Source organism: Ursus americanus, chromosome 19 (assembly GCF_024610735.1).
Source record: "Ursus americanus isolate L20-20 chromosome 19, mUrsAme1.1.p, whole genome shotgun sequence".
NCBI classification, from domain to species: Eukaryota; Metazoa; Chordata; class Mammalia; order Carnivora; family Ursidae; genus Ursus; species Ursus americanus.
The window spans coordinates 38,865,044-38,889,632 of record NC_142145.1 but is presented as its reverse complement, the minus strand read 5'-3'; the positions used below and the strand labels follow the sequence as shown (position 1 = coordinate 38,889,632).

Genomic DNA, 24,589 nt, shown 5'->3' with positions numbered 1-24,589 from the left:
AATCTCTAAATTCTACTCCTGAAACCAACGCTACATTATATGTTAAATAACTTGAATTTAAATTTTAAAAAGGAAGAGGAGGAGGAGAAGGTGGTGGCTTTTCCGGAACTTTTCATCTACACACAGTCTTTGGGGCATGTGGGTGGTTTCGTCAGTTAAGGGTCTGACTTTTGATTTCAGCTCAGGCATGATCTTAGGGTTGTGAGATCAGGCCCCATGTCAGGCTCCATGTTCAGTGGGGAGTCTGCTTAAGAATCTCTCTCTGCCCCTCCCCCCGCACTCTCTCTCTCAAATAAATAAATCTTTAAAAAAATTAAAAAACACACTCTTTTACCCTTGTTTAATATTAATGTATTACCTATCAAATTTTAACTATTAGATGCTTTTATTACCAATCAGATTCAAAGTAGGAAGAGGGTAAGTTAGATGCTGTAAAAGTAGCTTTGAAATTGAGCCCTAACCAACAATCCCTCCCTTTAACTACATATCTTTGAGCTTATGGTCAGATGTTTCTGAAACATCTGACCCTAAGCCACCTGCAGCAGATGCCTGCCATGCTGACATTAGATGTTTATTCTTTGAGATTAAGGCAAATATGCAAACACTGTTGGCCAGTTTGGAGATGAGGTAGAAAAGTAATACATTACATACCTATTAGTGGTGTGAAATAATAATAATAAATCGGCTTTACACTTTCAATAGCAACTATAAATGGATTGCTTTTCCTCTTCTGAAATATTCATAATATAGATTATTTTAAATGCTTAAGATGTTTTTACAAGTTCATACTAGTGAAACTAAGATTAAAAATTCCTCAGTAATTACTCATTTTAAGTATCAATTTTATATTAGGATGATGCACAGGCATGTTGCTTTAAATATTGCTATGCATAAGAAAATTCCATTTACAACTGCACCAAAAAGAATAAAATACCTAGGAATAACGTTAACCAAGGAGGTGACAGAGCTGTACTATGAAAACTATAAAACGCTGATGAAAGAAATTGAAGATGACACAAATAAATGGAAAGATATTCCATGATCATGTACTGGAAGAATTACTATTATTAAAACTACCATACTTCCAAAACAATCTACAGATTCAATACAATCCCCACCAAAATACCATCTGCATTTTTCACAGAAACGGGACAAATAATACTAAAATTTGTCTGGAACCAAAAAGACCGCAAAGCAATCTTGAGAGAAGAGAACAAAGCTAGAGATATCACAATTCCATATTACAAGACATACTACAAAGCTTTAAAAATCAAAACAGCATGGTACTGGCACAAAAATGAGAGAGTCTGACCAATGGAACAGAGTAGACAGTCCAAAAATAAATTCATCCTTATATGATCAATCCATCTATGACAGAGGAGGCAAGAATATACAACAGGGAAAAGTCTCTTCAATAAATGGTGCTGGGAAAACCGGACAAGTACCTGCAAAAGAATGAAACTGGACCACTTTCTTACTCCATATACAAAAATAAACTCAAAATAGATTGAAGACCTAACTGTGAGACCTGACATCATAAAAATCCTAGAAGATAATGCAGTAATTTCTCTGACATTGACCGCAACAACATTTTTCTAGATATGTCTCCTAAGGCAAGGGAAACAAAAGCAGAAATAACCTATTGGGACTGCATCAAAATAAAAAGCTTTTACACGGTGAAAGAAACCATGAAAACAAAAAGGCAACCTACTGACTGGGAGAAGATATTTGCAAATGATATACCCAATAAGGGATTAATATCAAAAATATATAAAGAACTTAACAACTCAACACCAAAACATAATCCCATTAAAAAGTGGGTAGAGGACCCAGACATTTTTCCAAAGAAGACATACTGATGGCCAACAAACTCATGAAAAGATGCTCAATATCACGCGTCACCAGGGAAATGCAAGCCAAAACCACAATGAGATATCACCTTACGCCTGCCAAAATGGCTAAAATAAAGACGAAAAGAAACAACAAATATTGGCGAGGATGTGGAGAAAAAGGAACCTCCATACCCTGCTGGGAATGCAAACTGTTATGGCCACTGTGGAAAATAGTACAGAGTTCCTCTAAAAAACTAAAAATAGAAATATCGTATGATCCAATAACTCCACTAGTGGGTATTTACACAAAGAAAATGAAATCACTGATTCAAAAAAACTATATGGACCCTATGTTTACTGCAGCATTTTTTACAATAGCCTAGATATGGAAGCAACCCAAGTGTCCGCTGATAGACAAATGGATAAGGAAGACGTGGTTTACATATATACAATAGAACATTACACAGCCATAAAAGAGAATGAACTCTTGCCATTTGCAACAACATACAGATGGTCCTAGAGGGTATTATGCTAAGTGAAACAAGTTAAACTGAGAAAGACAAAGACCATATGGCTTCACTCATATGCGGAAACTTAAAAACAAAACGAATAAACAAAAAGCAGAATCAGAACTATAAATACAGAGAACAAACTGAAGGTTGCCGGCGGGAAGGGAATAGGGAAATGAGCAAAACGAGTGAAGGGGAGTGGAAGATAACAGGCTTCCAGTTATGGAATGACTAAGTCACAGGAATAAAAGGCAGCATAAGGAATATACTCAATGATACTGTAATAGTGTTGTATGTGACAGATGGTTACTACACCTGTGGTGAGCAGAACCTAATGTATAGAGAAATTGAATCACTATGCTGCACACCTGTATGTCAACTGTACTCAAAGTAAAAAATTAAAAAACAAAAAAGAACCTAAATAAATCAATATTGCTATGCATAAGTCAAAATCTAATTCATAAAAGATGTACGATACATGTTTGTAGTTAACAATAATGTGTACTTAAAATCTAGAAATACATTCATAAAATATTTCTAAAATACATTTAAAATTAATTCAACAAATAAGCAGCCACATTGTAAATTCCCAAAAAGAAATTCCCCTCTACTTCTATGTTTTGCACACCCTCTCAAGAAAAAAATATTTTTTAAAATTTATGAAACGTTACTAAAGTAAATACTACACATTTTCAGTACCTCACTAGTCAACCGTATTAGGAGAGCTGCAGCTTCTGAGTATTTGCTTTGGCTTTTTAAGATTTCAGCACTAAGCAATACACATCTCTCAGCCAATACCATATTCCTAAAGAAAAAGAAGACGGGAAAAATATAATTAGCACTACAGTAATACCTTAATACAGCACAGTAACTAGGTGTTCAACAAAAGTTCCAATTCTAGTTTTTGAGTAAAAAGACATCCATGCTCTTGTTTCCCACTTACCAAAAAGGTTAGAAAGAAAACTGCAATGAATTCTCATAACTATTCAAAACTTTTTATCATCGTATAATTTCATGGTAAAAATACAATGCAAAGGCACATTTTCCATACACAAAAAAGCTAGAACCTAACTGGTATATCTGAACCAGCTGCTGGTTAACAAATTAAACTTGCTATGAATAGAAAGGAATATAAATATTTCACCCATATTTCTTTATCCTTCCTCACTACAAACTGTAGTCACGTGTGTTTCAATTTACTGGCTACTTCTAGGAATATTTAGGTGCATTCCATCTAGTAGTACCATTGAGATATTTCAACTGGAAACAATAGCATGGGAATCTGATTGATTCCTGAGCAAAATCTTTGTATAAAAACAATCAGCCAATTTCCCCCCAGGGACTACTAACATCAATAACCTAGAATTGCATTATTCATTATTAAAAATAATAAAAATAAAAATATTCTTACTATGAAATTATAAGATGGAATCCTTTTGCTGGGAAATAGCCAAGATTTTTTCTTTTTATTTTCTAATCTTTATATCAAAATTCCGTTTGGCTTTAAAATTACAAAGATTACTAACTTGAAGGTCATTCTGAACAGTGATATTTTAAAAAAAAACAATTTACTACTTTCAAAAATTACCGTAGTGACTTCTACAAATCATGTTCTCTCTTAGGTTAGTATTATGAATATCTATGATTATTTTTAATGAATACAAAAGACTACCTCCTAATTAATAACACCTACTCATATATAATATGCTCAAATATGCTCACTTCTTAAAGAGTTTTCTTAAGTAAACTTTATAAACACCATTGAAATCTTTTTTTTTAAGATTTTATTTATTTATTTGACAGAGAGCGAGACAGCCAGCGAGAGAGGGAACACAAGCAGGGGGAGTGGGAGAGGAAGAACCAGGCTCCCAGCGGAGGAGCCTGATGTGGGGCTCGATCCCAGAACGCCGGGATCACGCCCTGAGCCGAAGGCAGATGCTTAACGAATGAGCCACCCAGGCACCCCTATAAACAGCCTTAAATCTTAACACTATTGTTTTACTTATTTATGTTTGATTCCTCTTCACCTATTTATCCATGTGGTCAGTTATTAAGTTATAATGTTAACAAGTCCAAGATTTTTTTGTTTATTTAAGCAACATTTTAAAAACTCATTTGGGTTCAATATCCGCATATCAAGGGCAAGTGAGTGGCTCAGTCAGTTAAGTGTGTGCCTTCGGCTCAGGTCATGATCCCAGGATCCTGAGATCAAGTCCCACATCGGGCTCCTTGCTCAGTGGAGAGCCTCCTTCTCCCTCTCCCTCTGCCTGCTGCTCCCCCTGCCTGTGCGTGCACACACACTCTCTCTCTCTGTGTCAAATAAATAAAATCTTAAAAAAAATATTCACATATCAATCTATGTGATACATCATATCGACAACAGAAAGGATAAAAACCATGAAATCATTTAAACAGATGCAGAAAAAGCATCTGACGACATCCATTCATAATAAAAACCCTCAACAAAGTAGGTTTAAAGGGAACGTATCTCAACATAATAAAGGCTTTTTATGAAAAACCCACAGGAAACATCATACTCAAAAACTGAGAGTTTTTCCTCTAAGGTCAGGAACAAGACAAAGAGGTCCACTCTTACCACTTTTATTCAACATAGTACTGGAAGTCTTAGCCACAGCAAGCAGACAACAGAAAAAAATAAAAGGCACCCAAACGGGCAAGGAAGAAGTAAAATTTTCACTATTTACAGATGACATGATATACTATATATATATATATATACACACACACACACACACACACACATATATATGTTTGCAGATGACATGATATACCATATATATACATATATATATATACACACACACACACATATATATATATATATATATATATATATATATAACCTGTAAGACTCCACAAAAAAACTATTAGAACTGATAAATGAATTCAGTAAAGTTGCAGGATAGAAAATCAATGACTAGAAATTCATTGCATTTCTATACAATAATAATGAAGTAGCAGAAAGAGAAATAAAATGATCCCATTTACAACTGCACTAAAAATAATAAAATACCTAGGAATAAACTTAACCAAAGAGGTGAAAGACCTGTATTCTAAAAACTGTAACATACTGATGAAAGAAACTGAAGATGACACAACCAAACAGAAAGACATTCCATGCTCATGGATTTAAAGAACAAATGCTGTTAAAATGTCTATACTACCCAAGACAATCTACAAATTTAACAATCCCTATCAAAATACCAATAGCATTTTTTACAGAACTAGAACAAATAATCCTAAAATTTATATGGAACCACAAAAGACCCTAAATATAGCCAAAGCAATCTTGAAAAAGAAGAAAATTGGAGGTATCAGTGTTCCAGAGTTCAAGTTATATTACAAAGCTGTAGTAATCAAAACAGTATGGTATGGCCACAAAAACAGACACATGGATCAATGAGAGAAAGCACAGAAATAAACTTCAACAAAGGAAGCAAGAATATACAATGGGAAAAATATAGTCTCTTCAACAAAAAATGCATATGTATAATTAATGTAGTGTTTCTCATTTATCCCAAAATACCTATTAAATTGATGACAAATTTTATCAATTATGGTAACAGTATAAGGATTCCAAGGTAAATTTTTTGCAAGACAGTTAAGTGCAGATTTAGAAAAAGCTGGTAGTCTATTACAGACAGGAGGACAAAACTGGATTGCCAGACTTATCTGGCTATCTGGGTCACTAGGTATTATTCCTTTTCTTTCACATCATTACATGCGCATCTTGCCAAAAGCTCTGTGCTTCATGAAGACAAGGAAAATCTTTTCAAAGAGAGAATATTCAAACTTCTTGAAAGTTATTTACTACTCTAGTTTCTGTAACACGGCATTCTCCTAGTTCTTCTATCTTCTGAACCTCTCCTTTTCAGAATCCTTCAATGGGTCGTCTTTCACAGAGGGCTGTATCTGCCACCAGAATCTCCAAATACATTCTCAAATAGATTGCAAAGTTTAATAGGTGGGATCCAAAACTGGCTCCTAAGGCCAGTTAAACTCTTCAAGTTTCATTCTCCTCATCTATAAATGAACATAGTACTGGTACCCACCATTTCATAGATTTGTTATGAAGATTCAATGTGCGTAAATTATTTTGGCATAGTGGCAAATGCTAGGCACACAAAAAATGTTAATGATTATTAGTACTGTGTTGTAAACACACTGCTATTACTACTATCACTACTCCTTAAACAGTATTATGAGACAGAATTACCTCTCTGTCTTCCAATCCACCCATTCTACATAGAAAAAGTCAGATCTTTCTGAAAAATATTATTATGTCAAGCCTATACAGAATATTCAAGAATTTTCCATCTGCTACTATATAAATCTTAACTACAGTTTAACAATAACAATGATAAATGAGAATGAAGGCTCCCCACACTGATACCTCCCAAAACACCTTTTCATATACACCCTCTAAACTAGCCAGGGCTCTATTCCCTTGCACCAGTGATGATGAATCCAAAACATTATTTCTGCCAGTCACAATTCCTGAAATGTCTTCAGAGTTGTCAAATCCCAACCACCTTTCTTCAGATCCATTCCTCAAAAGTCCTATGACACCTCCTCTGACCACTTTCTGGAACAGTTCAGTCTCCTCACAGGTGGTGAGTTCTAACTCCTACGGAATTCTGACAGAACTCAATACGTGTACAAAACACTTCTCATTTTCTTCCCTGGACTATTATTTAACTCTTTGTGTTCTGCCTATTTAATAAGAAAAGTTCAAAATGGCAACCCCTGGCTTAACAGTAGTTTAGGTCAGAAATGTCCGCCCAATAAAATCACCCTCACTATAACATATAACCTCGACATTATGTATAACAAATTCCTAACTACAAATCCAAACGAAATAGGAAGAGAAAGGACATAATAAAACACCAGTTTTAAAAAATCACCATCTTGTATATTAACTTGATTCGGGAGTTTGTTTAAATTTAAAGAATGAAAAACAAAGAACAAAGATCCATTTATACCTAATAACAATGTAAGCGTTAAATTTACCTCCAAATGGATAAAACATAAATATTCTAGTCACCTACTTGCAGATATCCCTGTATGTCTGGATTGCTGTATCCATGTAATGTGCAGGGTATGGCCTAGGTGCTCCTGGCTGAAGAAAAGCTGATACTGCTGCCATCTCCTAAAGAAAAAGACATTATTTATACTACTTCAAAAGGAGAAATAGTCTTATAGTTAAGCATTTGGAAGCCTACAAATTGGACTGAAGTTTGCTGGAGCTTTTTATGTATGCACATGTATAAATTTCATGGATTAATGCAGACTTGAAAAATTAATTATATGCTTTTAGTTTTTAAATTCTCTAGTCAAATACCAAAGTCTGTCATTCAGTATTTAAATAAGATTTTTCAAGAGACTGATAAACACTTTGAGTTATGGTATATACAACTACCAAGTACCCCTAGTTTAAGATTCTGCTTCCACCTCCTCCCCGTTCTTCCCTCTCTCTCAATGAGTCTACAGACTGATGATAGGACCATCGAGAGAGACAAGGTAAAGTACATCTCTTTCTAATTACTAGCATCAGAACATGACAACAGAGCTCACAACTCGCACTATATATATTTTAGCTACTTACAAACTCCAGTTCATATCCTATACCACCAAAGGCACAAAAGGCCATTTCTTAGATCTATATTACTATCAATTTTCTAGTTCTTTTTATTTCACTTTAAAAAGCCATTCTATTGTCAATGTCTATGCTTTTAGTTAATGATGCAAATAATATACAATGGTGCTAGCGAATTTAGAAATGAAGACTCAAAATACTGGGTTTTGGCCTTCTTAGTAAAATACACTACTATGTCCTCTTACAGACCAAGTTTCAATAAAATTTAACTAAAAATAAATGAAACTTTCATAAATTGGGGGAAAAACTGTTAATACCAATCCAATTTTAGGATGAATAAATGTATTTCTCTGGAACATTTTTTAAAATAGAAAAAAATCAAGTAATTATCTAAAAATTCAGGGGAATGATTAACCTTTAACCTGACAGACTATAGGTTCCATGACAATATAAACTACATCTGTTTCAGGATGCATTTCTATTCTCGGTGTCCGGCAGTATTTGCTCCAAAATTTAATGAATAAGCTGAATGAAATATATTATATCCATGTGACAAAATATACTACAGCTCTGAAGCACGTTTTCTTAACGACTTTATATTTTAACTAATGCATAATGAATATACATATGCTCCTATATTATACAAAAAAGCAAATATGTATTGAATATATGGTTGAATACCATAATGTACAGAAACACATATCTACTATATACGAACTATATATATTACATATCGATACATTAATAAAAGGGTACTAAAAAAATCCTGCAAAAAAAATATGCCCCCAAATTCTAAGTTATTTTCTAACTTAATTCTTCAAGAAAAATTAAATCAACATACATTCAAACAAAACTGACGTAATTTCTACAGATCTGGTGAGAACATTCAAAATGATCACCCCAAGTTACCATATGACGGTCAATAATCCATTAAAACCATTAAATCATGTCTTATATAGTCTTTGATATGGATTAATACTTTTCACAAAGATTTTCATCAAGAAGGAGTGATCTACTTAGCCTCCAGTTAGTTAAGGTAGTTATGACAGATTAAACTACAAAAAGACCCAGTATTTCTTTAAGAATTCCTATTCCTGGGGCACCTGGGTAGCTCGGTAGATTAAGCGTCTGACTCTTGATTTTGGCTCAGGCCCTGATCTCAGGGTTGTGAAATCAAGCTCTGTGCTCAGTGTGGAGCCTATTTAATATTCTCTCTCTCCCTCTCCCCTCACCCCCCATTTGCACATGCACGCACGTTCTCCCTCTTAAAAAAAAATTCCTATTACTTGTTTTGGTATGATATATATTTTAACTTAAAGTTACCATAACTAAGTATCTTCAATTTTCAGCTAAAAAGGCAGGCAGTATGGTCTGTTCTACTACCATACATTTCGACCTTATCCATTAGCTAATATGTGAATGGTAAATAGGAAAGTGGTAGCAGTACAAATAAAATTTGTATTCATTTATAAACAATTTTTCTTAGGCAAGGAGATCAAAAATAGCAAATATAAAATTATAACCTTCAGCAGGAAAGGAACAAGCCCGGAGCTCAGCTGTTGCACAGCCAGGAGCTCTTTCCATCTGTATTTTAAGAAAACAGAAAACGACCACCTACACTTTGGTGCACACGGACTCTCTTTCCAGAGAATTACATGCCCAGTGTACTTGCACAGTTCTTGGCTCAAGGCCGCTGTACTTCCCTCCATGTTCTACTTCATGGCATGGCCACTGGTTAGGAGCTACTCTGCTCCACCTCTACTCCCAGCCAGTATTTACATGTTGGTTTTGTTGTTTTTATTCCTTGAGGTAACTTCTAGCCATGCTGGAGTAGCCTCACTACATTATACAGTTCACCTTGCAAGGTACAAACACATTTTATGTTTTGGTTTGTAGTCTGGTTTCAAAGATACATATACAGGTTTTAAGAAATGTCCCAACCCTATTTTTCTCCAAGGCCTGTTATTTTTAGGCAGCTTTTATAGACTACAAGGATTTTCAGGTATTCATACATTATGTTATAGCAGATATGACTTTATTTTCCAGTGTAAAACTATTTTCTCTCATATAGTTGCTACCTAAATGGTTTAAATATGGTATTTGTCAGACTGTAGATAAAAATGAAAAAGCTTACATACCATAAAACCACAGAAATCTTTTGCCATACCTTTATAAGATTCTCCCTATATACAAACATTCAATTTGCAGGTACATAATGTACATTTTATAAATTCATACTTATGTTGTATTTATGAAATACATTAAGTATTTATGATTTCATATTCATATAGTCATTAATTTAGATAACTATAATAAAAGATTACAGAACATCTAGCCAAGGACAATTCATTTAAGTTTTCAAGCACTTCAACTCATAAAGATTTCAGTTCCTGAACAAGGTTTTCAAAAGTTAGCAGATGTTTTTCATTAAAAATATTACAGAAGTATTGCTGGAGGGGAGGGGGTGGGAGGATAAGGTGGCTGGGTGATGGACATTGAGGAGGGTATGTGTTGTGGTGAGCACAGTGTATTGTGTAAGACTGATGAATCACAAACCTGTACCCCTGAAACAAATAATACAATAAAAAAAATCTTTAAAAAAAATTACAGAAATAAAAAGGAAAATATCATTTGCTATTTTAACTTTACATTAAGTTATCTATTTTAGTTTTATACATACATAATATTAAAACAAATGCAAAATAAATGGCAATTATTAAACAAGTGTCTACGTAATAATTTCCAATGACATATTTATTCTTACACATTTTTGTTATTCACACTTTTGTTTACAAGCTTATATATTTTTAAAGTGATTATGTAGAAAGAAACAGTGTTAATTGTACTCTTTTCTAAACACAGAAAGCAGATTACGGCATAACAACTTTCAAAAAAACTTAAAATGTTACAAGGCAAACAAGTGTAGAAAATTCTTTCTGGGGGGCGCCTGGGTGGCTCAGTTAAGTATCCAACTCTTGATATCTGCTCAGGTCACGATCTCAGGGTCATGAGATGGAGCCCAACATCGGGCTCCCTGCTGGGCATGGAACCTGCTTAAGATTCTCTTTCTCCTCTATCCTCCTGCCCCCCCCCCCAACTCGTTTTGTGCTCTCTAGGGAAAAAAAAAAGAAAATTCTTTCTGACACACCAAGGTTTACCTATCAATTATAAAAACTAACACAGTTGATGCTTAAAGCTCCTTACATACAAGGCAGTGTGCTAGACACATCACATGCCTTATACCTTATCTAACACTACACCATTAGGATTCACATTTAACAGGCAAAAAGCTGAGGCTTAGAGATGCTGAATACTTGCCCCAGATGACAGTCTATCTCAAACCAAAGTACAAGTTCTTCACTGATATATAGTCGTACATCAAAGAAACAAAACATTTAAGCAATTTTAAAAGATTTTTCAATATATCTAGAAGCATCTGCTAAAAAAAAAGTTACACTCAGTATAACAACTGAAATTCAAATTAAATTTTGCATACACAAAAATTAGATGGTACTAGCCAAAGCTCAGACATCAACCCTCATATATGACTATGCTTAAATATATTAGTTTGAGGAAAATCCATCAATTCAGCATAAACTAATTCAAAACCTATAAAGCATTATATCCTCTTTGAGTACAACTTCAACCCTACGTACTTTGCTTTCCATTTCATAAACAGAAATTTCTAAATCATTTATGATAACAGAAGTAAGAAATTATATTATAGAATACCAACCAAGGCACCAGCTGCATAAAGCATTGCTTGATCATTAAGAAAATCTTTCTTTGCAGTATGATAGCAACTATAAGCCAAATCATAATGCTGCACCAAAAAACATAAGTCAGCCATTTTTCGTATTTGAAGCTCTGGTGCTTCTGGTGGATATCTGTAAATATAAAATAAGTTAAAAAAGTAATTTATAATTTATGATCCTTAAATCATTAAACATTATAAAATGTCTAACAAGCTGTTCAACTGTCTAAAACATTAGGAAAACTAATCTGGTCTTACAAGGATTCTATCTCCAAAGAGAGACTGTCATTTCCCAGAGGTATTTGGAAACAATTTTATTTATATAATTTATAGCCCTATACTGAGAACTTCTCAACAGCAGGCAAGCATTTTCTCCAGGGTCAAATTATGAAGCGAATGGTTAATTCTAGGTGACTCACTTTATTATTTAACCGCGAAAAACATAAAAACCCAAAATGAATTTTATTTTCCCTTAAAACAAGATTTTATATTAAAGAAAATTGTCTAAATGTATGCCATGACTCAGAATTGCTAGACGACAATATTTTAATTTAGATGAATTATTAATGAATACTTAATATAACTCCATCTTTTACAAATAGGGAAAGAGACCAAAAGTAAGGGACTTTCCCAGTTCTTCTTTATTTTTATTTATTTATTTATTTATTTAAATGTTTTTTTTATTATATTATGTTAGTCACCATACAATACATCCCCGGTTTCCGATGTAAAGTTCAATGATTCATTAGTTGCGTATAATACCCACTGCACCATGCAATACGTGCCCTCCTTACTACCCATCACCAGTGTATCCCATTCCCCCACCCCCCTCCCCTCTGAGGCCCCCAGTTAGTTCTTATTTATTTTTAGATATCTAATTACCTAATGGTTTAAAAAAAATTTTTAATATAATTAAAGTCACTGTTCCTATCTACCTAAGTTTTAACCAATGTGAAACTAAAAAACTAAAAAGATAATCATTTTTTGCCAGACATCACAGAGTCAAACACAAGTCAGAGTTAAACACAGAAAAAACAAAAACAATAATATTTTACTCACAGCAATCCAGATGTACTTTTCAGCTCGTTAATGCTTTTTTCTGGAACTTTACTGCCACTAAACCATTTTTTAGTTGCAGAAAATAGAGATCGACTTAAACCTTTTCTTGATATTAGCTACCAAAAAAAGATTGTTACAAATATGAGAATTTAATGTTTTACTTTTACATATAAAAGAAAAAATTCTAAATAACTAAAAAGCTTTAAAAGTGAGCAAATATTCATTTTAACAACATTGATTTAAAGAAAATTGTTCAGGGGCGCCTGGGTGGCACAGCGGTTAAGCGTCTGCCTTTGGCTCAGGGCGTGATCCCGGCGTTATGGGATCGAGCCCCACATCAGGCTCTTCCGCTATGAGCCTGCTTCTTCCTCTCCCACTCCCCCTGCTTGTGTTCCCTGTCTCACTGGCTGTCTCTATCTCTGTCGAATAAATAAATAAAATCTTTAAAAAAAAAAAAAAAGAAAAGAAAATTGTTCAGTATGCTAGCAAAATCCCTAGTGTAAATGAATAAATATCTTGCAGGATTTAACAGAACTTCATTACTAAGTGACACCAATAAAACCTAATAGTAGTCTATCTTTAAAAAAAAAAAAATTCAAATACTTTAAATAACTTATACTACTATATTCCCAAGTTTACTCTTCATTGAAATTTTAAAAATACTAATCCGAACAATTAAAGCTTACCTGATCATTTAATTGCCGAATTGTTTTCTCTATATGCGGCAAAAGGCCCCGAAATGTGAACTCTTGTATAAACTGTCGAATTCTATCATGATCAGTAAGAGTTAAACATGCACCATGAATAATTCCAGTATTTGCTTTCTTTGTTTCGTGTAATGATGAAGCAGATTTTACATGATCTGGGCCATCGACGCTGTTAGAAGGGTCACTGGATGAGTCCAACTGAAGTGGGTGAGCTCTAAAGTTATTTGGTAAACCATCAACTGAAAAACAGATCTTTCTTTTACTCTCAGAATGCAACAGAAAATTGTGATATTACTACCATACTGCTAAAGAAAAAAAGAACAATGTTGGAACACTTTATCCTTCTGTTTATCTTGTTAAGTCTAACATACTATACCATTAACATTTTCCCTCCTAAAATTACAGGACCTGGGTTAATACTTGTTATACATAATAGAAATTAAAAGATTCTTGTAAATAAAAGAAAAATACAGTGTAAAAATAATATAATCATTTTAAATAACAGCTAAGAAGAAAAATTTTTAACAAAATAAATTTTAGAGCTATCACTATCAAAACTGTAATTTAAAATATAGAACTAAAGTTCTCAAAATCACATCAACTTTGGGAATAATTAATGCTGCACACAGTATCTTACCCCTTGTTTTCTACAAATTGTTTAAAAAGAAATATATTACTCTTATAAAATAAATGTTTAAATGTCAAAAAAAAGTCAAACTCAAATGATTCAAAAAATTCTTCAAAGAAAAAGCTAATCCGCCCATTTTCTTTTTTATTATGAAAATTTCCCCCATCTTTTATCTGTAAGGATTAGCATGCTTTGAGAACAGTGGATATTTTCAATCAAAAGAGAAACTTAGAGAAAGTATATCAAGACCTTTGACTTCGTTATCTAATCCATCCAATGAAAGCAAGTTACTATCAGAATTCTTATTTGAAGTTATAGTACAAGAGCCATCTTCATATGATTCCTATCAAAATAAAATAAAAAAGCATTAGTGGTTATAGTTAATTAATCATGTTTAAAATACCACCAAATCCATCAACAACTTCTGCTAACTGTAAGCCTCGTTTGTTTTAGCAAGACACTTACTTTCGAGTCCTCCAAATTCTTAACTTCTTTCATATTACCTTACCATTCCAATCCACACCTCCTATATTCCTAACTTCCCTTTCATATTCAATCTACTACCCTAATTCTTCTGAATTCAAATGATCTCTATCTCAGTTTTCCTGTTCACATGTGGTAAGTACATGCCCAAATGAATACCTGTAGAAGTGTCTGAAGTAAGAAATGCCAAGAGAGATGGACTACTGTCAGGAAGGGGAAAATAAGAGGGATGGTATGGAATCTTCTGGGTCATATATATAGTGTTAATAGGTTGGAGTAAATTCTGAATACATCATTGTGTGTTAGAAAAATATCCAATGCGACATTTATTTATACAAAGGCGCTGGTTTCTCAGTCAACCAAAAAACCCAAACTACTCTATGAGAGTAGTAAATTTGAGGTACTGTTCTGAGTGTCTTGTTTTCAGGGAAATATATAAGCTGGAACTTAACAAGATAAAAGTGATAAGGACAAGAAACAGTCTGAAAGCACCACTCAAGAAAGAGTTGAAAAAACAGGTATAGTCAGCCTGGAAAAAATATAAAAGGGGACATGAGAGCTATCCTATATTTTGAAAGTTGACTAAATGAAAAACCGGTCCCAAAGGACCAATGAGTATAAGCAAAGGGAGATGATTTTTGGTTGATCCTCCAGCTGTTCAGACATGGAATACGTCACTTGAGAAGAGAGTGAGTACTAGATGAGGTTATTCATAGGTAAAGGAAATGAAAGCATTAGATTAGGGGGTTAGATTTGATAAGCTTTAAAACTATCCTCCAATACGGGGCTTCTAGGTATAGAATTTCTGATACCTCTGTCTTCTATTAAAAGTTCTCAAACTGGACAATCTGACTTATGCTTCCCTTCCTTACGATGACTGGACTCCTTTTTTCAATATTGTTCCTATTCTGAGAAATCTATTCTGAGTGTGGCCCGGAAAGACCATTTTTAAAAATAAAACTCCTTCATATTCAACTGGTTCTTTTTTCCTTCACTTTTCCCCAGCATTATCTTAAAGTAAATATCAGTATAGCACTATATCTGGATCAAAAATTCCATATATACGATAGAAAAATAAGGCAAATAAACAGATTATTAAACAATATTTATAATAGGACATCAAAAATTACATAAGCTTTATAACTGATATAGTTTTTTAAAATATCACAGAGTACACAATGCAGTTTAAATGTACAAAATACAAATACATTCCCATTTACTTACGAAATCCCCCTTCTACATAGAAAACAGTCAACTCTTGATTATCTGAACTAAGCATGGGAAATTGGCATCTGACTACTACCAGGTGGCATACAATTCTATCTAAAAAGTTTGACAGACCATGAAACCTTATACCTACCCACTTCAACCAATAGACAACAATTAATATTAGTCTAGAATTCTAGATTAAGAAAGGAGCAAGTTAGGAAGAAATAACACTTCCTGAAAATTCAGAAGGAAAGGAAATCAAAAGAAAGTTAGGGAAAAAAGCCCACCCACCTAAAAAGTATGAGCTCCAAAAGGTGGCCATAAGAACAGCGTGTTGAAAATGAAGGAAGGCAACCCCAGAGCATGTGGATAATAAAGAATTGACTGTAAGCATTCATAAGGAATTAAATGTACAAGTAAAAAATTCTATTCTCTACATGTCTAGCCAATCTAATTCAATTTTGATGTAATTCACTTTTCATCTTTTAAGAAAAGATCAATTAACACTGATATTATAAACCTGAAAGGAACACACATAAGGGATTATGTGTTAGTTAAAACAGTGTTAAACCACTGAATTAAGAGCTCACATGCTGATGGATCAGAACTAGCCAGATTCCGCAAAATAAATATTAACAATGCTACCAGTTAAATGAAGACATAAAAAATTCTACAGTGATACCATTATGTCATAAAACTGAAATACAGCTTTTGTGGTTTGCTTCATTGGTTTTTTTTTACATATACCTGGTTTTGAATACTATTTTTCTGGAGATACTGACTCCAAGGATCTGGTATCTGTTCATCTGATGCCCGATTAGATGTTCGAGAATTAATTTTAAGTAAATAGCAACCCTGAGTTCCATATTTCTGTTTCATTTCTTCATAAATTGATTCAGCTCTAAAATAAAAAATGGAAAAAAAGTTTGTAGTAAATGGAGAGCATATCTTAGGCAATAACAGAAAGTAAAATAATGTAAAAATAATCCCCAAAAAAGGCAGAACAGAAAATCAGAGATAAAAGTAAAAAAATTAAAACAAAGATCATGATCCTAATTGAAATTTAGCTAGCTTGGATAGCACTTTAAAACAGAGTTATCAAAACATGCTTAATGGAATAAAATTTTGCAAAATACTCCTACATCATTCAAGGAGAGGGTTCTGGTGGTCAAACTAGTTGGAGAACCACAGTAAACCAAGCCAGAAGACCACGTCAAAGCCTTCCATTTGCAAATAATATGCGCTGCGAATTTCCAAAGAACCGCTTCAAACTTAACAGATCAGGAACTCTTTAAACTATGAGAACCAGGATTTGGGAAGTAAACTTTTGGAAATTCCATCTTAGATAACAAACATTTATCAAAAAAAGTAAGTGCTAAACAGAAAAGTATAGCACCCCAAAACGCCATAAACATCTTTCATGGCCACAGTCTGCCCTTCCCTTATTTGTCTTCAAAGGGACACAGTTCAAAGGAAGAAAAAGAGAGAAAATTGAAGAGCAGTGAAGGTATTTATTCCATAAAATCCACCCTTTTTTCCTGCAAAATTTATAATAGCCGAATTCATGAGTTACATCTCAAATACAACAAAAAGCATTTTTATTTACATACTTTATGCTAGTTGGTAGGTGAAAAGATAATTCAAGTGATAAGACAGCCTAAGAACCAAACAGCATATTCCGATGAAAAATGAAATTTTAGTACACAGAGCTAACCTAATTTAAACAGTATCTTTTTACTCATTAGCCATTTAGTTCAAAAATAAAAAAACCCCAAATCCAGAAATCTTATATCCTATTCAAATATAGGATATATTTGTACTATATATCCTATATTTGTACTACACAAATAGCAGGCCTGACAAACTATTAAATCATATTTATATACTATAAAATTAAGACTAGATAAATAAAAGTTACAACCTTGCATAAACAGATACAAGTATATGTGTGTATACACACACACACACACACACACTTAAGTACAATAAATTGCACACTTTACCAATGATACTGCTAAACATACGAACGACTGATCTAACACCTGAATTACTTACATTTCCTAGTTACAACTATACAATATGAAAGACATATACCATATCCAACTGACAGAAATTAATTTTAACAGCCAGTTCAAATTATTTCTATTTATACAGTATACTTTATCCACAGGCTACAGACTGTTTATGATTTCAAAAAAATCCTAAGTAATAATTATTCCTCAGAAAAATTTTTTGGCTATAAAGGAAAATTTATGGGGTGCCTGGCTGGTTCAGTCGGCAGAGCATGCAACTTTTTTTTTTTTTTTTTAAGATTTTATCTATTTATTTGAGAGAGAGAGCACAAGCAGGGGGAGCAGCTGGCAAAGGGAGAGGGAGAAGCAGCTCCCCACTGAGCAGGGAGCCTGATGTGGACCTCAATCCCAGGACCCTGAGATCATGACTTGAGTGTAAGGCAGACACTTAACTGACTGAGCCACCCAGGTGCCCTAGGGCATGGGACTTTTGATCTTGGGGTTGTAAGTTCAAGCCCCACATTGGGTGTAGATTATTTAAAAATAAAATCTTTTTAAAAAATGAATAAAAATAAAAAAATAAAAATTAAGGAATATTTCTCTAAAAGATAATGGTATATGCTCAGAAAAAGGGCAACAAACAATTATTTGACTGCATATCCTAAATGGCTTTGAGACATCACAATAACAGTTTGAAACAAAAGATTAATTTGATCCACATCTTGAATCAAAAGTCAAAATAAACTTCAAAACCATAAAATAAAACTTTATTTTATGTTATCTTATTTTTCAAGACTTATTTTTAAAGATAAGTTTTCTTTTGTTCCAAAGATAAAAGGACTATGGCAACTCACTAATAAAGATTATTAAAGGGCATGTAAGAAAGAAATGTCTGGATGTTTTTGAGACTGTGAAAATATCAAGGCTAAAAATATGAAGTGACAAGAGGGTGAAGAGTGAAAAAAAAAGTGCCTTTAAAAAACAGTCAATAAGTGAAAAGTAAGAGAAAAACTGGGAAAGGGAAAAGGAAAAAAATAGGAAATAATTTAAAGTAAGAAATAACAGCTAAGACCAATAGGTATAAAATGAAAGGCACTTTTGTACAAAGACTGTAGTAACAGAGATCTATATCGAAAGGGAAGTTTGGATAAGCATATGATATCTAACATAAAATGACTTAGTTGTCGAATATAACACTGGAATGAAAGATACAGTTACATTTTTTATTAATAAGCTTTTACTTTCTTAGATAAAAAGTACATCTAAAATTTAAACAAGGCATGTCCAAACTAATTTAGTCATTTAACAGGGAAAATTTTTGAATTAAAAAAATAAAGCTTACCTCTGTTCATCTCCTGCACTTACATCATGTAAAAGTACATAATATTTAAGTGTATTTGGTATAAACCACTTGGGGTAGGAATAGTCACTGTTGTGCTGAATTCGATGCTGTTCTTGTGATAACTTTGAAAACTGTTCCACAGGTTCAGCTTCACTAGATGATGCTACCAACATACCTTATAAACCATATTAAGGTAATTATCACATCACTAAATGATAAATAGTATCCTATTAAAATAAAACTCTAAGGAGACTTTTCAGGCTAAAAAAATCTGATTTCATAGATTTTCACTGGAAACACAAAATAATTCCTCCAACATTTCCAAATAATTCAAGGTTTTAAATCTTAGTTTTTTTGTTAACAGTTTTTTATTTACATACATAAGGGAATCCATGAACATAAAAACAAACAATATCAAAATTATACATCACCATCCTCAAGAATCTGCTGAATCTTGTTCCTCTCCAATCCATCTCACTGCAATTTCATACACTATCCTACCTCTTAACTTCTCTCTGCAACTTCATTAAGAACACTAAAAAGCCATACTGGTCAGAAGAGTTTAATAGCTGTAACACAGGTTACTAAAAAAATGGAAAACTATCTTTAAATATGAGCTTTTGCATATGCAATTAATTCTGAGGCAATCAGCAAAAGCAGTTAACACTGACATTTTACCCTTCCTCTTTATAAAATGGCTTAGAAACTTAAATGTGGAATATCTGAGCTGGAGAAAAAAGAAAAACAATAAGCAAGTCCTCAGTATTCTTACTTTGCACAAAACTAATTTATTGCAACCAGTCTTGTATCTAGGATGCCATTTAACAAAAACAACAGTAACAAAAACTTGAAGCATCACCAATAAAAAATAATTTCTCCATTCTCCATGTCCTCTCAACAATTTTGCCCTCATAGAACTATTTCTGAGATTAATAACTTCTAAAACATTTCATTTTAAGAAAACACAAAGGTCAAAGGATACATGCTAAATAGTGGTTCAGAAATTCATGATCTGATGCTGGCATCGACTGAAGAAAGGTCTCTCTATAAGACTCAAACCATGGAGTAGTAGCTAAAATGAACAATACATAAAATAGTTAAAATTCCTCAGCAGTATCAATTTACACCAGACAATATTTCAATTCCATACTCCTAAAAGGTGTGAAAGATAACTCCCAGCAGTAAATAAACATTTTTCACTTGTAAAACATTTTTCACCTCTTAAGATTTCACCTCTTCTTTTAGATTTACATGTGTATGTGTGTGTATATATATACACTTGTAAAAATAAAACTGACTTATTCCTAAACCTATAAAAGATCCCAGAATGTACCTACCTATTAATCCTTTAAATATTACCTATATGAGTAAAAAGATTCCAGAACTAAAGTTTTGTGCCTCTGCCACTAGTCACATTGTGACAAGTGGCTCTTCTTCATAAATATCATTTCAAAGCAATGGTTTCTCAACCAAGAGTGATTCTGACCACCAGGAAATATTTGGCAATGTCTGGAGATACTCTGGCTTGTCCCAACTAGGGATGGGGATGGGTGCTACTGGCTTCTAGGGAAATATACCAGGAGCGATGCAAAACATCCTACAATGAAAAGACCAAGACAGCTCCCCACAAAAAAGAATTATTTGGTTCGGAATGTCAACAGGGGTACGGTTGACAACCTCTACTTTATAATTTGATTGAGTATGACAATAACAAAACTTCAAAGTATACTTACCTTATAATCAAATATAAAGAGGTGTATTGGTGTATTTTCACTTTGTAATAAATGTATATATTGTAATCCTTAAAATGTCAAACCTCTCTTGCTCCATGATAAGCATTTTACAACTACTCTTTTTTTTTTTTAACTTACCTAAAGTCAAGTCATTAGACTGTCATCTCACAAGGTTTAAAAAGATTATCTGAATCAATTTTCTAAAAGACACTCCATTCCTAGCTATTTATGCCGAGTACCAAACCTTTCACCTTAATCACTGAAAACAGCAAATATACTTTGTTCACAGTATATTACTACATTAACCAACTGGAAGGTAAAGGGGAAAAAAGGCCATTCATCTTAACCAAACAGTAATATCTAATCTGGTGTCATATATATATAAAAAATGTTTGCTCCAACAAATACCTTATGAGAATAACCCATATATTATTTAGGAGCGCTATCACTGTAACCATTTCATGTTCATTGCTGTAAGAGAAAAAGCATTCCCAGAAATACTATAATCTATATGAAAAGTGGCAAAAATTAGAGAATAAATGACAATACTAGTCTCTGTTACAAAACCAATTTTCTAACCAACCAGTCTTCCCCCCAAGTCAGTGAAAATTAGTCTGTCTAGAAAATTAATGTATATTTTCACTCAGCCAAGGACAAGAAAATTTAATCAAATAGGAAGGAATCTTCACCGATAAGGGGAAATGATGTTCTCTATCTACTTTGATTATTTTTCTAGTTACTTTGCTGTTTCACTGCTGCTTCAATTTAACAAACAATAGGTAAGTTGTAGATATATCAAAAGGTGTTTGTTTCATGATGAGGTTGAAGAATTCTAGATAAACAAATCTTCCAAAATGGCTATTCACTGTAACACTATTGTAATAAAAGACTAGAAAGCCCATATTGCCCATCAGGAGGGGACTGGTAAAATAAAATACAGCATATCCATTAAATGGATGCACCATGCAGCTGTAAAAGAAGGGGGGAAATCTTTATACATTACTATGAGGTGTTCTCCAGGATGCGGTACGTGTGTGTGTGTGTGTGTGTGTGTGTGTGTGTGTACAAATGAAATCTTAAAAATACATATATATATATATATGGAGATTTTATTTATTTTTATTTGGGGGGGGGCATGCGCAGAGCAGAGAGGGGAAGAGGGAGAGGGAATCCCAAGCAGACTACACCCTGAGCATGGACCCCAACTGGGGGCTCCACCTCACGACCCTGAGGTCATGACCTGAGCCAAAATCAAGAATTGGAAGCTCAACTGACAGAGCCACGCAGGCACCCCCAGGATATATTTTTAAGTGAAAAAAGGCAACAGCTGAAAAGTATGCATTTTTGTCTAAGAAAGGGAAGAAAATATACAGCCACACACATATTTGCTTATACTGCCAAAGAGAAACAACAGAAAGATAAATTTAATGAATTCAATTATGTATAAAGGAAGAAGAGAGAAGAGAAGAAAGGGGACAGGATAAAAGCTAGCCCTCCGTGAATGTACTTTGTTCTATAGTTTTGACTTTGAAACTATATAAATGTCTACATAAGTAAAAATCTAATCTAATCAGAAAGAAAAAAGCAGGGGCACCTGGGTGCCTCAGTCTGTTAAACATCTGACTCTTGATCTCAGCTAAGGTCTTAATCTTGGGGTGGTGAGTTTAAGCTCCGTTCCATGCTGGTCATGGAGTCAATTTAAAGAAAGGAAGGAAGGGAAGGAGGACGGACACATACATACACAATGGCTGAAATAATATTTTCTAAATACTGGTGCAAGAAGATACCAGGTACTCAGCTAAGGTTATAGGATTGAAAGAAAATTTTAAAAATATATATAGAAGTGGGTTTTATCCTTCAGATAGGTCACATTTAGGCTGATACGGTAAGTTTTCCCTTTAGCCACATGTTTTCTTGAGGGGCTAATTAAGAAGTCCTCCTTCAGTTTTTCTACATGCCAATAAATCAACAGCATCCTTCCCTTTTTTGCTTTCTCAAATGATACTTTTGCAGAAAATGGGAAAAATGATAGGTTAAAAGATTTTTGTTAACAAAAGACTTCAACACTTAGTGACAATTCTTTCTCCTTAAAAATTATCTTGTACTATTTTGAAATGAAATCAGCATTTTGCTCATACCCCTTTTCCATTGCCACATGTTCATATGAAATTGAAACAGCAACCATGTTATCCTACCAGTTAAAATTTTTCTATGCAGAATGTACTTTGTCTTGGCAAGGAAGGGTAAAGGAGGAAGCTAAGAGCTGAAAAACGTAATACTCTATCCTCCACCCACACTCACAAAATGCAGCTTTCTCTGTCTCTTCTTTCTTCCCTTCTTAGTAACTTGGGACACAGTTATTCGTGTGCCCAATACATATCTATCAAAGGTTGCCAACAATGAGCTACAGACCTAGAGAAACTCTGGACCTTGTTGTATTAAAACCAAAAATACTTACTAACCCCAAATCTGTAAGAGAAAAACATTGGATATCCTAAATAAAATCATATAAACATCATCTGTAAATTACATTTTTCCCTTCCTAACAATTCACAAAAGCTGATATTGCCAGCAAAATCACTATTCAAAATTAACAAAAGCACTAATAAATATTAACAAATTCCAAATAACACTGGCACTTATGACTATACAACTTTAAACTGTTGTAAATACACTAAAACATATTTTCAGAATGAAAATATTCAAGGGAAAAAATGAAATAATTAGATGTTGTATAATTATTTAATTCAATAAAGGTATAGCCTCAAGGTCAAAAATATTTGACACTAGTCACTGAGATTATGAGAAAACATGGCTTAATTCAAGGCTCTTAGAACAAGAAAGCTATAACAAACTAAAACTGGAACTATGATGTAAAATTTATTAGCATTTTTCAAATCATTAAAAAACTTTAAATAACATGAATAATTAAGAAATATTAACTTCTTCTATTTCAACAACTCCCTTGAGAACTATTTTGAGGAGACTATTTCAAGTCTTTTCAGAAAAAATCAACAAAAAATCAAAATACTCTAAAGAGATGTTTATTTATGCCCAATTTTTAAATTTTAAGCTTCTCTGACACCACAGTGGGAGATTTTTTTAAGTAAATTGTCCTCTTTTAAACTATACTCCTTTTAACCCTTAGTATATCAAGAAAAAAATAGTCATTGTCACTTATCATCAAACCTAATTGATCCTTGATATTTTACTGTATTTTTATTTTACTTTTATTTGCAGGATTATGAATAAAGGCACAGTAAACAAAACAAAACACAACATTATTAGAAATTTTAGTAAGAGTTTAAATGTAGCAAACTCAAATTTGTATTCCCAGCTTTCCTGATTTAAAGACACACACGCAGGGGCGCCTGGGCAGCTCAGTCGTTAGGCATCTGCCTTTGGCTCAGGTCATGATCCCAGCGTTCTGGGATCTAACCCCCCTCCCGCCCCCCCCCCACATCCGGCTCCCTGCTCAGCAGGAAGCCTGCTTCTCCCTCTCCCTCTGCCCCTCCCCCTGCTTGTGTTCCCTTTCTGGCTGCCTCTCTCTGTCAAATAAATAAATAAAATCTTTAAATAAATAAATAAATAAAGACACACATGCCTCAGTTACACAATGTCCCTTAAATACAACTAACTGTTCAATGGTCATTCACATCCATCATATAAACACTGATTCCAGAGTCAAATACATCTCTAAGTCC

General features: G+C 33.5%; 1 protein-coding gene across 2 annotated transcripts in view; it reads right to left on the bottom strand.

Moving 5' to 3' along the window:
* Nucleotides 1–24,589, bottom strand: part of TRAPPC8 (trafficking protein particle complex subunit 8) — an 85,545-nt gene that overhangs the window by 48,640 nt on the left and 12,316 nt on the right. The window contains exons 3-11 of one of the 2 annotated variants that reach the window (XM_045781884.2): nt 20,135–20,224; nt 19,153–19,327; nt 16,546–16,699; nt 14,356–14,449; nt 13,458–13,717; nt 12,772–12,887; nt 11,695–11,845; nt 7,411–7,511; nt 3,041–3,146 (exon numbers count right to left, since the gene is read on the bottom strand). In XM_045781884.2, the coding sequence (XP_045637840.1) occupies nt 3,041–3,146; nt 7,411–7,511; nt 11,695–11,845; nt 12,772–12,887; nt 13,458–13,717; nt 14,356–14,449; nt 16,546–16,699; nt 19,153–19,327; nt 20,135–20,224 (1,247 nt within the window). Of the gene's footprint in view, nt 1–3,040; nt 3,147–7,410; nt 7,512–11,694; nt 11,846–12,771; nt 12,888–13,457; nt 13,718–14,355; nt 14,450–16,545; nt 16,700–19,152; nt 19,328–20,134; nt 20,225–24,589 lie in introns of those variants that run through there. The other variant, XM_087869895.1, reaches the window with a different exon arrangement.